This window comes from Sus scrofa, chromosome 11 (genome assembly GCF_000003025.6).
Source record: "Sus scrofa isolate TJ Tabasco breed Duroc chromosome 11, Sscrofa11.1, whole genome shotgun sequence".
Taxonomy (NCBI): domain Eukaryota; kingdom Metazoa; phylum Chordata; class Mammalia; order Artiodactyla; family Suidae; genus Sus; species Sus scrofa.
In genome coordinates, this window is record NC_010453.5 from 45,298,019 (window position 1) to 45,314,379 (window position 16,361).

General features: G+C 39.1%; 1 protein-coding gene across 5 annotated transcripts in view; it reads left to right on the forward strand.

Moving 5' to 3' along the window:
* PIBF1 (progesterone immunomodulatory binding factor 1) overlaps positions 1-16,361 on the forward strand; it is a 286,663-nt gene that overhangs the window by 221,973 nt on the left and 48,329 nt on the right. For all 5 annotated transcript variants that reach the window (XM_021065663.1, XM_021065658.1, XM_021065659.1 and 2 more), the window contains exon 17: positions 14,252-14,425. In XM_021065663.1, the coding sequence (XP_020921322.1) occupies positions 14,252-14,425 (174 nt within the window). The remainder of the gene's footprint in view (positions 1-14,251; positions 14,426-16,361) is intronic.

The window sequence follows — 16,361 nt, forward strand, 5'->3', positions numbered from 1 at the left end:
AATGTTTATTTTTTTCCACATAAGGGTATGTGAATTTAGGTCTGAAGAAATTCAGGGAGTGAAATATTGCAAAAAATACTCATTGCAAATGTTGAATGTAAGTGTACTTTAAGTATGACAAAACTAAACTTACTATATACAAGTAATAATAATATCTTGAGTGTTCATAACATCTTCCAACCAAACTGTTTTAAACATCTTCAGCTCAATCATGTTATACTTCCATACTTAGGGATTAATTAGATGTTACTTTCAACCAAGTATATCTGGGAGTAAGGAATCAGAAAAAGGAAAAGGTTTTGTTGCTGTTATTTTTTTTTTTTAATTTTTTATTTGGCCATGCCCATGGCATGTGGAAATTCCTGGGGCCAGGGGTCGAACCCATGGCGCAGCAGTGACCTGAGCGGCTTACATTGACAATGTTGATTTCCTTAACCTGTTGTACCACAAGGGAACTCCAGGAAAATTTTAAATTATCCCTCCATACTAACAAAGGTGGCCTTTTGTTTATGCCCTCTGGAATCTGAGAGGGCATTAGACTTTTCCCCAAAATAGGCACTTTTCAGTTAATGAGAATGTTTAATATTTATATAATACATGTTATTGTACTTAAGTGTAACGAGAGCTCTGTAATGGTCTTATACTCATTTGACAGAAGCAGCAACTGAATCTCGGTTGCCCATTCCATTCTCGCTTCAATTTTGAATTGCGTAAAAGGCACACATTTTTTTTAGATTAAACTCTGTGAACCTCTGTGTTTTGTGGATTTGTACAAAACTTAGTAGAACTAGCTAGATCAGATTGTTTTGATTTTCATAAGTATTTTGGCTTCTTATCTTTTCATCATCAACTTTAAAATTACAGAAATCTCTGCTGTATCCTGCAAGTAGCATTCTGTCTTTGTGAAGCATTATATCTCGTCATAAAAACATTTTATCTGTGCATACGTGCACTTTTAACTTTTTTTTTCACATCACATTTTCACATCTATTATATATTATATAGACCTCCCATTTCCTGGTTATTGGTTGTTTTATGTAAAGGATGAAATGTGTATTTTTCCCACATTTTAGAAGTTTGGTATGTTTTAAGTAGTGGGTACACCTCTCTGACCTTTTTTTTTTTTTTATCAGTAAGGAACAAGTAAATATCTTGCTGTCATGTCTAACCCTGTGTTTTTATGACTCTCGTAGAATAGTAGCAGTTTATAACAAACTAAGGATATAAGGAAATACACAAAACAAACAGCACAGCTATTCAAATAAGTCTCCAGAAATATGTGGGGGCCAGGAAAGAACATTAACAATGGTATGAGATGATTATGGTCTTAATGGGCAGTACTTTCATTTAAATTTACCAAATCTGTATCACATATTTAGGAGCTAACATTGAGCGAACACAACACAGAGAAAGCATGGGCACTGGAGTGAATCACCCGCCTGTTACGCTTAGCAGGGCTCAGAGTGGAGACAAGAATGTGGAGTCTGAAATTGATGGAAATCCACAATAGGCATCAGAAGCTAATCAGATTATACTGAAATCGTACAGGCCAGAAACCAGACAGCTACTCAATGAATACTGGTGTTGAAGGGAAAGCCAGGCACCATCACAACATGAATAGCGGGAGGCAAAGCAGTTACAAGCCCAGGTTGCTCTTCAGTAATCAGCTGAAAGGGTCTGTGCAAACCAACCCAAACAGAACAGATCAGGGAGCCCACGCTTCTGTTTTAAGTCAACAATGGCAGTTCTCAGGGGCCTACTTCAGTGCCTGAATACTAGCTTCCTCTACCTGCATCACGGTTGAGGATGACCTTAAGATTACATCCAAGTTCAGGAAAGGCGATTAGTTACATCCCCTAGGCTATGGCAGCACAGCTGTCTCTCCTTCGCGTAAACACAAGCTCTGGCTGAGCTTTCAGTGGTAGATAGGGTATGACTTCAAAAATGTTTGTCATCTGAAATGCATCCGAATAAGGAGCAGATAAGCCTGTTCCCCTCTGCTCTGGCCAGGACTTCTTTCTCTATTCTGTTCTAGGCCTAAATTTTTGAATACTAGGAGATAATCAGAGAAAAAATAATCAAGATGATAAGAGAATTCTTTTCAGTCATAAGAGAGAGGAATGAACTGGGGGTGTTTAGAGAAGAAAAGATGCAGAAAGATAAAAGAAATTCAAAGTAGGCCATGTGAAAGAGGCAGAAATAGGCTTGTGATACAGCTCTCCAAAGGCTGGAATTAAAACCTAAGGGTAGACATTATATAGAGACAGGATTTATTTGTTTGGTTTTGTTGTTATTGTTGTTTTGTTTTGTTTTGTATGGCGGTTAGGTTAAATAACTTGACGGTCCCTTCCAAAGCCTGAAATTTTGGCTGACAAAGGCCTTGATAGAAGGCATCTGCATTATTGTGTAAATAATGACAGCTTTGAATCCACTTGAATCCTTACTTCACTTCTTATTAGCTAATGAACTTGACTACATTTCTTAAAATCTTCTAAACCTCAGTTTCCTTATCTTAAAAATCAAAGTAATGTCTAACTCTTGGTATTTAGAAAAGAATTAAATTTTTATGTAAGATACTTCATACCAAGCCCAGCACATAGTAAATACAAAGTGAATGTTAAGTTGCCATACAAAACCTGTTTTGTCTGTTGTTTACCATGTAGTGGCATTAATATTCAAGGTATGTTTTAACTTCTTCAAAAACCATTTGTTTCTCTGAGGATGCAGGCTCAATCCCTGGCCTCACTCAGTGGTTAAGGCAACCTGCAGCATAGGTCGCAGATGTGGCTCAGACCTAGTGTTGCCTTGGCTGTGGCATAGGCTGTGACTATGGCTCCAATTCAGCCCCTAGCCTGGGAACTTCCATACGCCGCAGGTGCAGCCGTAAAAAAAAAAAAAAAAAAAAATCTGTGTTAAAAGTTTGCTTTGATAATAATTGAAATTCTTACCTAGCACTTACAGTATCTAATAGATGACTTTGAAATAAGTTGATACTTTCTTTTAAACTATTGTATTAGATATGATAATGATGTTTTGGGTTTGTTTGGTTTTTTTCAACCTTTATCTGTTAAAAATCTCTACTGAAGTATTTACAAGTGAATGATCTAAGGTCTGAAATCTGCTTAAGAATATTTCAAAATACCTGCAAAGGAAATAGATAAAACAATGTTGACAAAACATTATGGCAGTTTCTTAGATGATTAGACATAAGAGTTACCATAGGGCCCAGGAATCCTACACTGGGTTTATACTCAAGAGAAATGAAAACGTGCCCACACAAAAACTTGTACATGAATGTTAGAGGTTAGCAGCATTATTCACAAGAGCCCAAGGATGTAAACAACCCAAATGTCCCCCAGCCGATGAATACATGAGCAAAATGTATTACGGCCATACAATGGAATATTTATTCAGTCATAAAATAAAATGAGGAGTTCCCATCGTGGCTCAATAGAAATGAATCTGACTAGCATCCATGAGGACGCACGTTCGATCCCTGGCCTCGCTAAGTGGGTTAAAGATCCAGTGTTGCTGTGAGTGGTAGTGTAGGTCACAGACATGGCTCAGATCCTGCTGTGGCTGTGGTGTAGGCAGGCGGCTACAGCTCCAATTTGACCCCTTAGTCTGGGAACCTCCATATGCCGATAGTGCAGCCCTAAAAAGACCAAAAAAATTAAAAAGTAATACGAAGTACTGATATATTTATAATATCGATGAACCTTAAAAACACTATACTGACAAAAGAAGCTAGTCGCAAAAGAACTACATATTAGATTGATTCCACTCATTTGAAACATCTTAGAACAGAAATCTGCAGAAACAGAAAGTAGATTAGGGAGGGGTTGCTTAGGCTGGGGAATTGAGGACAAGATGGGATGGAAAAGTGATTCCTAAAAGAATCAGCGTTTCTTTTTGAGGTGATAAAAGAGTTTTTAAATTGTATACTTTAAATGGATGACTATATGGTATGTGGATTTTATCTCAATAAGACTTTATCTTTTGTCTTTTTGTTGTTGTTGTTGTTGTTTTGTTGTTGTTGTTGTTGCTATTTCTTGGGCCGCTCCCGCGGCATATGGAGGTTCCCAGGCTAGGGGTCTAATCGGAGCTGTAGCCACCGGCCTACGCCAGAGCCACAGCAACGCGGGATCCGAGCCACGTCTGCAACCTACACCACAGCTCACGGCAACGCCGGATCGTTAACCCACTGAGCAAGGGCAGGGACCGAACCCGCAACCTCAAGGTTCCTAGTCGGATTCGTTAACCACTGCGCCACGACGGGAACTCCTCAATAAGACTTTAATAAGACAATATTGGTGGAGTTCTCTGGTGGCCTAGCAGGTTAAGGATCTGGAGTGGTCACTGCTGTGGTGCAGGTTCAGTCCCTGGCCCAGGAACTTCCAAATGCTGTGAGTGCAACCAAAAAGGGAAAAAAAGACAATATTGGACAAATGTTGGTAATTGTTAACGTTGGGCAATAGAAGCTGTGCCATGCTCTCTTCTCTATTATCTTTGAAATTTTCCATAATAAAAATTGTTTAAAGACTCTTAGATGAAGTTTAAACATTATACACACACACACTCACACACACACACAAGCACCCTTGGTTTAAAATAAGGTTGGTTTCTATCTTGTGTTAGCTCAGGTAGGAAAGATGCACACTGTTATTATTTTTTTTTTTTTCTTTTTTAGGGCCACACCTGGGGCATATAGAGGTTCCCAGGCTAGCAGTTGAATCATAGCTACAGCTGCTGGAATATGCCACAGCCATAGCAACACGGGATCCAAGCCATGTCTGTGCCTACATCACGGCTCATGGCACTGCCGGATCCTTAACCCACTGGGAGAGGCCAAGGATCAAACCTGCATCCTCATGGATACTAGTCCAATTCGTTTCCACTGAGCCTCGACAGGAACTCCCACATTGTTATTCTTATATTTCTTTTTCATTTTTATTTTTTGCCTATACCTACAGCATACAGAAGTTCCAGGGCCAGGGATCGGACCCGCACCACGGCAGTAACCCAAGCTGCAGCAGTGAGAACACAACTCTGGATCCTTAACCTACTGAGCCGCCAAGGGACTCCTGTTATTCTGTTATTTTATAAAAGCACTTATGGTTAGCCTCCAGTGGAGCACATAGTTTGCATTATACTTATGAGAGCTATTTTCATCAAGAAATGCCATCTATGTGTCCCCTTGCCAACATCTTTGCAGAGTTTACAAGTTTCAGCAATTTATTGGCATCAGCTATGCAATACTGTTAAACAGCTGCTCTGCAGTTGAGCTGCTTTCATATGTCACTACTCTATGCAAATGGATTATATTAAATGGCCAAGATATGTGCTTTTGGATTCAAGAGAGCAATTTATCTCTTTTATAGATGTTGTTTGTACAATAACAGCATCATCTTCATCATCATCCTCTGGAAGTTCCATAAGGACGGCCTTGTCCTTAACTCTTCCATTTAGAAGAGTGTTACGATGCCACGTGGCTTTTATTGTTTTTATTTTTGTTGTATTTTAAGTTGCGATTGCATCGTCAGGTGAAGTTCTACATGTGTAAATTTTAATTACCAGTTCCTTATTCTTGAAGTTACTGTAATTTTTGTATGGATTTGATATACTACAATTATAGGAGAAATACTGTTAGCTTTTTGAAAAGCACTGTAAAAGTATATCAGAAAAATGAATATTGCTATAAATAAGATTGTTATAGAATAGTATTTAAAGGTCTGAAACAACTAGTGAAAGGAAAAGAGAACTGAGGCATGGCACTTTGGCAGTATTTTAATTTTACAGCGAACAAGTAATTCTCCTATAATTTTTAAAAGCAGGAATTTAAAAAATTTTTTGACAAATGGCTTTCAGAATTAATAGAGCACTTGCCAGGAATAGACTAGAACTGCCAAAATGAAGAAGCGCCAGATTAGAACCCTCCAATTTTGTCATTTTGGACAAGAGAACCCAACTTCCTGCCAGAGGACCCCAGAGTAAAGCCTGCTTGACAGATTTTCATGTCCACGGATCGTACTCAACCGTCTCATTCAGATGAATGACCCATAGCAGGAGAAAGAAAACGTTTAATCTGTTCCTTCATTCATAAATTGGAACACACAACTGAAGGCCGTCGAAGAAGAAAATTAATGGCACAAAAGGGAGAAATCATAATAAACAGAGAAACTGACTCTCCTCTCCAGAGAAAACAAAAATTTCTGTAGCAGAAAAAAACTTACAAGTCCGGTAATTAGTTTCTTCAGAAAGATTTTGGGAAAGAAGTATTTACCAAAAAATAAGCAGTATACCAGAAATGTTTCTGACATTTTCAAAAATTGCTAAAACCAAAATCCTGAAGTTATTATAAGTAAGTAAAAATGCCAGTAGGAGGATGTGAGAGAAAGTCAGTGAACTCTCCCAAAACTACTATCAAAGTTCTGAAGGAAAGTACAATAGTTTACTACAGGACCCTCTCTCATAAAATTATTAGATTGTTTGCCATCAGATGACAAAAAGAGATGCAAGAAGTAATGCAACTTGCCAAGATATGCAATAAAACGAAATTGCATAACAGCAACTATGCATCATTTTTAAAATCAGTCAGTATAAAATTGATCCCAGCAAACAGTATGATTAAGAAGCTAGATAATCTTAGATAATATGGGAAAGATATATTATTTCCATCACTGAGTGGGAAAAAAGGAACTCAAGTAGAAGGGGAAAAACTTCTATAAGAAAGTCAAGGTCCAAGTAGGAACCTAACTAAATGACATGATTTTGAGCAATAGCTAATGTAAGAAATAGAATCCGGATGAACTTGATACCCGAAACATTTTCCTTTGAACATCGGAGGTTCCTTTTCTGTGGACCTAATCACACTCTCTGCTCTGCAGTTAACAGTGTTTATAAATCATTACACCATAGTACAAACAAACCTACTGGCCAATCAGAAAAGGACAGAGAACAGAAAAAAACAGAATCAAAAGCTAGAGAAATGAAATGCAAAAGTCAAGTTTCAACAATAAGACCAGAATCTTAAATAGGAGATGGAGCCAGAAATCAGGAGGCAGACAAGAAAACATGTTAAGAACCAAATCAGGTTAAGACCAAGCCAGATTTCAAGATGACTTAATTTTACCAAAGGATCTCATTTTGTAGTGACAAGTTTTTCTGGTTCTTACATGTTATGTTGTTATTTTTGCTTGTTTTTTCAGTTTATGAATTGAGATTTTGTGAATCACCATTTCATTATAATAGTAACTCCAAGTAGGGCAGGACAATTTATGCCAACATGTAGGTAAAAGAAATATTAAAATATTTTCAGAGTAAGGAAGACTCAATATCGTAGAAGTCAGTTATTTTTTTTTTAATTCCTACCCTTACCAGGAGACCATAGCCAAAAAAAAAAAATCCCTTAACTATTAAACATTAAAACAGTGTGATATGAGTGCATGAATAGATAGACCATTGGAATGGAGTTTAAAAGTCCAGAAATAAATCATGTGCTTAAGGAAGGTGATATAGTATCTCAAATCAGTGAGGAAAAAAAAAAATGTCTCTTTCGTAGTACACAATGTTGTTACTATGGAATAGCCTTGGGGGAAAGATGTTGAATCCATACTTTTTACCATAAGCCAGGCTAAACTTCAAACAAATCAAAGATCTAAATGTTTGAAAAAGAAAAGAAAAAGAAACCATAAAAGTAACTTGAGGAAAATGGAAGAAACAAACATGGCAAGGCCATAAAATTAATGACTGCATATTCAGCTACATAAGAACCAGAAAGTTCTTCATAGCAAAGAAAACAGTAAAAAGCATAAGCAAACTCGAAAGGGAAGGAAACCCGCTGCTCATGTTACACACAGGAGCTAATGTCTCTAATATATGAAGAGGTCCTCAAGGGAGTTCCCTGGTGGCACAGCAGGTTAAGGACCAAGCATTGACACTGCTCTGATATAAGTTCTATCCCTAGTCTGGGAACTTCCACATGTTGAGGGCATGGCAAAAAAAAAAAAAAAAAAAGAGAGAGAGAGAGAGAGAGCTTAAAATATGAAAGAAAATGACCAGTCACCCAGTAGAAAAATGAGCCAAGGGTATCAACAGAAAGGAGAATACCTTTAAATACATGAAAAGCTGCTCACCCTCACAGTAGGAGAATGCAAAATAAATGTACCCAAACATTTATCAGACTGGTAAAAATCCAAAAAGTTAACGCAAACATACGTTTTATCAATTAGGAAACTGAAGCTCATTGAACCAGAATAGATTAAGTTTACACACTTAATAATAGGGTCAGAAATAGATGTGTCTTTGACTTCTAACCCAATACTGAAATATTTCTACTACCTGTTCTTGGCTTTCTGTGTGCTCAGACTATGACAGTACTGTGGATGCTATTTGCTGTCGAAGTGGAGTTTTCTTTCTTCAGATTTACCATTGATATAAAGGGGTCATCTATATATTCAAACATAATAAAACTGAACAAAATTGTTCTGCATGTTATTTTGGTATTCATTATAGCTGTGTATTATCCTAATAGGAATTTTACAGAATTCCGTTGCTTTTTTTCTTTTTTCTTTTTTTTTTTTTTTTTGTCTTTCGTCTTTTTAGGACCACACCCGTGGCATGTGGAGGTTCCCAGGCTAGCAGTTGAATCGGAGCTGTAGCTGCTGGTCTACACCGCAGCTCACAGCAATGCCAGATCCTTAACCCACTGAGTAAGGCCAGGGATCAAACCCACAACCTCGGGTTCGTTAACCACTGATCCATGACAGGAACTCCAGAGTTCTGTTGCTTTTAAAGTGTTCATTACTTAGATTTCAGAAACCATGCTAACATTGTTTAATGCTATCAAATAAACAAAAGTATTACTGTGACAACACTGTAAGTTGGGGTGATCCCAGTCTGAATAAAGCAGAAACCCATGAATTTCCCATCTGTCTCCTCACCAGCACCAGGGATGATTGGCCTCCTGTAACTGTTCCTATACCAGCAGCAAGTGAAGCCAAAGAGAAACAAAACTGGAGTTCCCATTGTGGCGCAGCGGAAACAAATCCTACTGGTATCCATGACGATGCTGGTTTGATCCCTGGCCTCACTCAGTGGGTCAGGGATCCAGCATTGCCATGAGCTGTGGTGTAGGTCACAGACGCAGCTAGGATCCCTGGCATAGGCTGGCAGCTAGAGGTCCGATAGGACCCTTAGCCTGGGAACCTCCATATGTCACAGGTGCAGCCTTAAAAAGCAAAAAAAAAAAAAAAAAAAACCAACAACAATAACAAAACAAAACAGGGGGATCAGAAATATATGTGGCCCCCTCTTGGGCACTTAGGAGCCGAAGCCCTCTGCCTAGTAACCCCGTACCTCCTTCCTTTTCTCCCTTCTCATCCCTGTTGTCTCCACTTCCTCTCCCCCAGAAGGTCCGATCCCCTTGACGTTATTACCTGTAGAATAGTAGTAGGTTGTGTTGGAAGAAATTTTTTCCTATTATTTTATCTTCGTGCCAAGGTACACACGTTAGGGCTAGTAAAAAGAGGGTTTTTTTCACATAAATAGTGTTCCCTTAATGGGCTCAGAAATATCATCTCCCGTCTCCCTTCTAGTTATCGTGTGGAAAGTAGAACAGGAGCTGAAATCTACCATAATGCCAGGTATGTTTAACATTAAATCAGTGGTTTATACTTCATGATAGGGGCGCATATGATGAAGTAACATAATCTCAACACAACAAGAGTCCTCAAAGGGCTCAAATAAAAGTATATCAGATTGGCAGTGTCTGAAGGTATACACATCCTCATGTGTGTTGGCCAAACCAGCCCCAGTCCTTCGGGAAAGAGAAAGAGGATTCTGGCACCGTTTCTTCCAGCTTCTCTCTTGGCCCAGAGATTTATTAAGGCTCTGTGGCTTAAACTCAACTCTGTTTTAAAATACTCACTCAAGCTAGATGGTTCTAAATAGAACTAATGACAGCCAGAAAAAAAAAAAAAGGCCTGTAGGAACTTGCTCTGACACAGAGCTGATGTCTATAAACAGATTAGTTGAAGGGAGCAGAACATCCTTCCATCGCTGTAACTTCACGCGTCTTGGCATGAAAATGAAACAAAATAATAGGAAAAAAATTACCTCCCGCCACAGCCTACCATGTTCTGCAGATGGTAAGGTAAAGGAGAGTTTAGTCTGTCCTCTCTCCATATACTTAGTTTTGATTGAATCACTTGAACAGTTAATCATGAATATCCACTAGTTAGTGTTAGGTGCTGAAGACTATGGAGAACAATAAAAGACTTGAAAGTGGGAAGGAGTGAAAATTTTGTGCTGAGTTCTTGAATTTCAGCATAATTAGTTCTTAGTTCAGATAACAACTGAAAAGCTAACTCAAGTTTCCATTTGTAAACAAATAGGGAATAATATAGGGTTTTTTTTTAATTGAAATATAGTTGATTCATAATGTTGCAGGTATATAGCAAAGTGATTCCGTTTTACATTCTTTTATATATTCTTTTTTTTTTTCTTTCTATTTTAGGGCAGCACCTGCAGCACATGGAGGTTCCCAGGCTAGGGGTCGAATCAGAGGTGTAGCTGCCAGCCTATGCCACAGCCATAGCAACACCTTATCCTTAACCCACTGATCGAGGACAGGGATTGAATCCGCATCCTCATGGATCCTAGTCAAGTTTGTTAACCACTGAGCCGTAATGGGAATTCCCATTTTATATATATATTCTTTTTTTTTTTTTTTTTTTTTTTTTTTTGTGTTTTGTCTTTTTTTGCTGTTGTTGCTATTTCTTGGGCCGCTCCCGCGGCATATGGAGGTTCCCAGGCTAGGGGTTGAATCGGAGCTGCAGCCACGGGCCTTCGCCAGAGCCACAGCAACGCCGGATCCAAGCCGCGTCTGCAACCTACACCACAGCTCACGGCAACGCCGGATCCCTAACCCACTGAGCAAGGGCAGGGACCGAACCCGCAACCTCATGGTTCCTAGTCGGATTCGTTAACCACTACGCCACGATGGGAACTCCGTATATATATATTCTTAATTTTTTTTTTTTGGCTGCATTTGGAAGTTCCTGGCCAAGGATCGAATCCACACCACAGCAGTGATCCAAGCTGCTGTAGTAACAATACCAGATCCTTAACCCACTGCACCACAAGAGAATTCCATATATATTTTTTCAGATTATTTTTCACTGTAGTTTATTACAAGATATTGAATCTAGTTCCCTGTGCTATACAATGGGTCTTTGTTGTTTATCTATTTTATATATAATAGTGTGTCTCTGTTCCTCCCAAATTCCCAATTTATCACCCTCTTCCTTTCCTCTTTGGTGACCATAAGTTTTCTGTGTCTGTGAGTCTGGGACTAAGATAGTTGAAGAAGTCCTGAAGCTATATTATACTTACTGTTTGAACTGCCAATCAATAAGCAAGAAAAAAAAGCTTGTACGCTTTTTCCCTTCCATCTTTCATATAAGACTTCAAAAGGAAATAGGACAGTTTGAGAGGTAGAAGAAAAAAAGTTAAGTGCCAAAATAATCTGCTTAACAAGCATGTGTAGATAAACTGGAGGGAGTAGCTTTGCCAGTGGTTCCCAGATTTGTCTGTTAGAATCACCTGGAGATCATTAAAAAATTTCAAAGCCAAGTCTCACAGTCTTTAGGTATGGGACATAGGCATCAATTGTTTTTGAAGCTCCTCAGGCTATTCCAGTGTGTAGAAAAATTTGGGAACCACTAGATTACTGAATGATTTGGGGGTGTTTTTGTTTTTGTTTTTGTTTTTGTTTTGGCTTCACTCATAGCATGTGGAAGTTCCCGGGCCACAGACGGAACCTGCACAACAGCAGCAACCTGAGTCACTGCAGTGGCAATGCTAGATTCTTAACCCATTGCACCACAAGAGAACTCAGGGATGATTTTTTTTTTTTTAAGTATATTTACTTCAATTAAATACAAATACAGGGATTTCCTGTCAAGGCTCAGCAGTTGTTGAACCTGACTATCCATGAGGATGAGAGTTCAATCCCTAGCCTCGCTCAGTGGGTTAAGGATCTGGTGTTGCCATGAGCTGTGGTGTAGGTCACAGATGCAGCTTGGATCCCGTGTTGCTGTGGCTGTGGTGTAGGACAGCAGCTATAGCTCTGATTTAACCCCTAGCCTGGGAACCTATGTATGCTGAGGGTATGAACCTAAAAACAAACAAACAAAAAATACAAATTTACAATATTATGTTAGTTTCAGGTGTACATCAAAGTGCTTCAGTTATACATATTTTTTCAGATTTTTTTTTTTTTTTTTTGGTCTTTTTGCCTTTTCTTGGGCTGCTCTCTCGGCATATGGAGGTTCCCAGGCTAGGGGTCTAATCAGAGCTGTAGCCGCTGGCCTACGCCAGAGCCACAGCAACGCAGGATCCGAGCCATGTCTGCAACCTACCCCACAGCTCACGGCAACGCCGGATCCTTAACCCACTGAGCAAGGGCAGGGATCAAACCCGAAACCTCATGGTTCCTAGTCGGATTCGTTAACCACTGCACCACGACGGGAACTCTTTTTTTTTTTTTTTTTTTTTTTTTTTTTGCAGATTATTTTTCACTGTAGGTTATTAAAAGATATTGAATATAGTTCTCTGTGCTATACAGTAAGTCCTTGTTGCTTATCCCTTTACGTACAGTGGTTTGGATCTGTTAATCTCATACTCCTAATTGATCCTTCCCCCCCCCCTCCGCTTAGCCCTTTGGAATGATGTATTTATCATTTATCATATTAAAAGTATTAATGACTATGAGATTCACATGCATCATTATTGCACATTAATTTTCACAGCTTTCCTCATTTATATATTTGCTTCAAATGTTTTTTCTACTTCAAGAATAAAAATAGGAGTTCCCATTATGGCACAGTGGGTTAAGAATATGACTGCAACAGATGGCCAGCAAACACGTGAAAAAATGTTCAACATCGCTGATTATAAGAGAAATGCAAATCAAAACTACCATGAGATACCACCTCACACCAGTCAGAATGGCCATCACTAATAAATCCACAAATAACAAGTGCTGGAGGGGCTGTGGAGAAAAGGGAACCCTCCTGCACTGTTGGTGGGAATGTAAACTGGTACAGCCACTATGGAGAACAGTTTGGAGATACCTTAGAAATCTATACATACAACTTCCACATGACCCTACAATCCCACTCTTGGGCACCTATCCGGACAAAACTCTACTTAAAAGAGACACATGCACCCGCATGTTCATTGCAGCGCTATTCACAATAGCCAGGACATGGAAACAACCCAAATGTCCATCGACAGAGGATTGGATGCGGAAGATGTGGTCTATATACACAATGGAATACTACTCAGCCATAAAAAAGAATGACATCATGCCATTTGCAGCAACATGGATGGAACTAGAGACTCTCATCCTGAGTGAAATGAGCCAGAAAGACAAAGACAAATACCATATGATATCACTTATAACTGGAATCTAATATCCAGCACAAATGAACATCTCCTCAGAAAAGAAAAGCATGGACTTGGAGAAGAGACTTGTGGCTGCCTGATGGGAGGGGGAGGGAGTGGGAGGGATCGGGAGCTTGGGCTTATCAGACACAACTTAGAATAGATTTACAAGGAGATCCTGCTGAGTAGCATTGAGAACTTTGTCTAGATACTCATGTTGCAACAGAAGAAAGGGTGGGGGAAAAAATGTAATTGTAATGTATACATGTAAGGATAACTTGATCCCCTTGCTGTACAGTGGGAAAATTAAAAAAAAAAATTCCCATATAAGTTTTATTCATGACCTTTGTTCTGAAAAAATAAATTATCCATGTATCACTCAAAAAAAAAAAAAAAAAAAAAGAATATGACTGCAGCAGAGTTCCCACTGTGACACAACAGGATCAGAGCATCTCTGGAGCCCTGGGGCACAGGTTCAATCCCTAGCCCAGCACAGTGGGTTAAGGATCCAGTGTTGCCAAAGCTGTGGCATAGGCCACAGATGCAGCTCAGATTCAATCCCTGGCCCAGGAACTTCCATGTGGTACAGCCAAAAACAGTGGGGGGGCAGGGGAGGGGATATGACTGCAGCAACTCAGGGTCACTTCAGAGGCAAAGGTTTAATCCCTGGTACGGGAACTTTCAATGCCATGGGTATGAAAAAAGGATTTAAAAAAGGATGAAAATAAATGTTTTAACATCAATCATTATTAGCTTGCTAAAATCATACTTGCCATTTTGTTCTGTTTTCATGTATCAACAGGAATTGGCAGCAATGAAACAGATTCTCACAAATATGCGTAGTAAGCGGAAGGAGAACAAGTTACTTTTTACTAAAATGGAATCCAAAAATGTGACAGAAAATCAGAAATCAAAGACTTCGAATGTGCCTAGAGAACATGAAGACAATATATTTATACCCAAACCAACAGTCTTTGTAAGTATAATAAAAATTAACCTAGAGTGTTAGTATCTCTGATTTTCCCTAAATATACTTTATTTCCCCTCACTCATGTTGGTTTTAAACTAACTTTAATAGTTTTATAAAAGGGCCTCGAGGAGTTCCCATCGTGACTCAGTGGTTAACAAATCCAACTAGGAACCATGAGGTTGCAGGTTCGATCCCTGGCCTTGCTCAGTGGGTTAAGGATCTGGCATTGCCATGAGCTGTGGTGTAGGCTGCAGATGAGGCTCGGATCCCGAGTTGCTGTGGCTCTGACGTAGGACTGTGGCTACAGCTCCGATTAGACACCTACCCTGGGAACCTCCATATGCCCCAGGAAGCAGCCCTAGAAAAGGCAAAAATAAATAAATAAACAAACAAACAAATAAATAAAAGGGCCTTGAAAGATCTGTATCAGTCCCTTTTCTGAATGAGTAAATATCTTAACAGTTGATAGTTGGGTTTTATATTTCTAGTTAATATATTGTACTTGCCCAGGAATTAACATTAATCTAGCACTTACCTCCCCCGGTCTCCAGGGACAAATTATAAATGAATTAGAGAGACAGTTTGTATCATTTTTAAATTTACATAAGAATAAGGAGATGCAGAATATCATCTGCCCCCTCTTATTTGTAAAATAATAATTTTGCTCTGAGTTTCTTTTAAAGTATAAAGCCAATCATATTATGTAATGTATTAAAATTATGTAATGATTGCCTAAATGTGTTATTAGGTAAAAATGCATGTTCATAGAAATCAGTCAAAGAAAAAATTTGAAATTTTTGCATTAAAAGTAGAGAAAATAAATTAGGAAATATTTAATTAGAATTAAGAATAAAAAGACAACAGAAAAAAAAAATAGGAGCAAGCATATTAAATATTTCACTTTATTTCAACATGGTTTCCCCTCCGTGCCATAATTTCTCAGAAGAAACATGATTTTTACCATCAGAACAAAGAGACTTAAAACCAGATTTTCTATGCAATATTCTGATTCAGTGAGTCCCCAGTTAATTTTTTTAACTCCCTAGATGATTATAATAATCGGTCAAGTATGGGAACTTCTGATCTAAGCTGTTTCATTATACATTCAGAACATGCTACTCCAGAGCAGTGAGATGTGAGAGATTGCTTGGTGATTACATACTTCAGCCTCCTTTCTTTTGAAAAAATAACAGAGTTACAATCTGAATGAAATAAGGGATAATTACCCTAAGGATGTGTGTGGCAATCGAGACTGAGCTAACAGGATGGAGAAAACAGGAAGTCTAGATCAACCAGCTCGGGTACAAGGCAGCTCTGTGGATTTCCACAGCTGAGTCCATGGATCTTCTCCCCTAGTGATACATCAGCTTCTCTCTATTTCTTAGCATCTGCTCGCTTATGGTTTCCCTTTCCTCGTCAACGTGTGCCCACAGCCCCTTCTCTTGAGACATGTTTCTACGCATCCTTTCCCCAGTCTGCTCCCTTATAACCTCGTTCTCTCTGTATATTGCAAAAGCAAGACTCTAGTTGGCACAGCTCATCCTTGTTGGGAGATACCCCTTTGTGGCAAGACTTGGAAGGTTATTAGCCAGCCTAACTGAATGGCTGCCCTTACTAAGTGAGCAGACATCACATGGTACCAAAGAAAGTTAACTACTGGAGTTCCTGTCATGGCTCAGTGGTTAAAGGATCTGATTAGGAACCATGAGGTTGCGGGTTCGATCCCTGGCCTTGCTCAGTGGGTTAACGATCCAGCATTGCCGTGAGCTGTGGTGTAGGTCGCAGACGCGGCTCGGATCCAGCGTTGCTATGGCTCTGACCTAGGCCGGTGGCTACGATTAGACCCCTAGCCTGGGAACCTCCGTATGCCACAGGAACGGCCCTAGAAAAGGCAAAAAGACAAAAAAAAAAGAAAAAAAAAAAGAAAGAAAGCTGACTACAG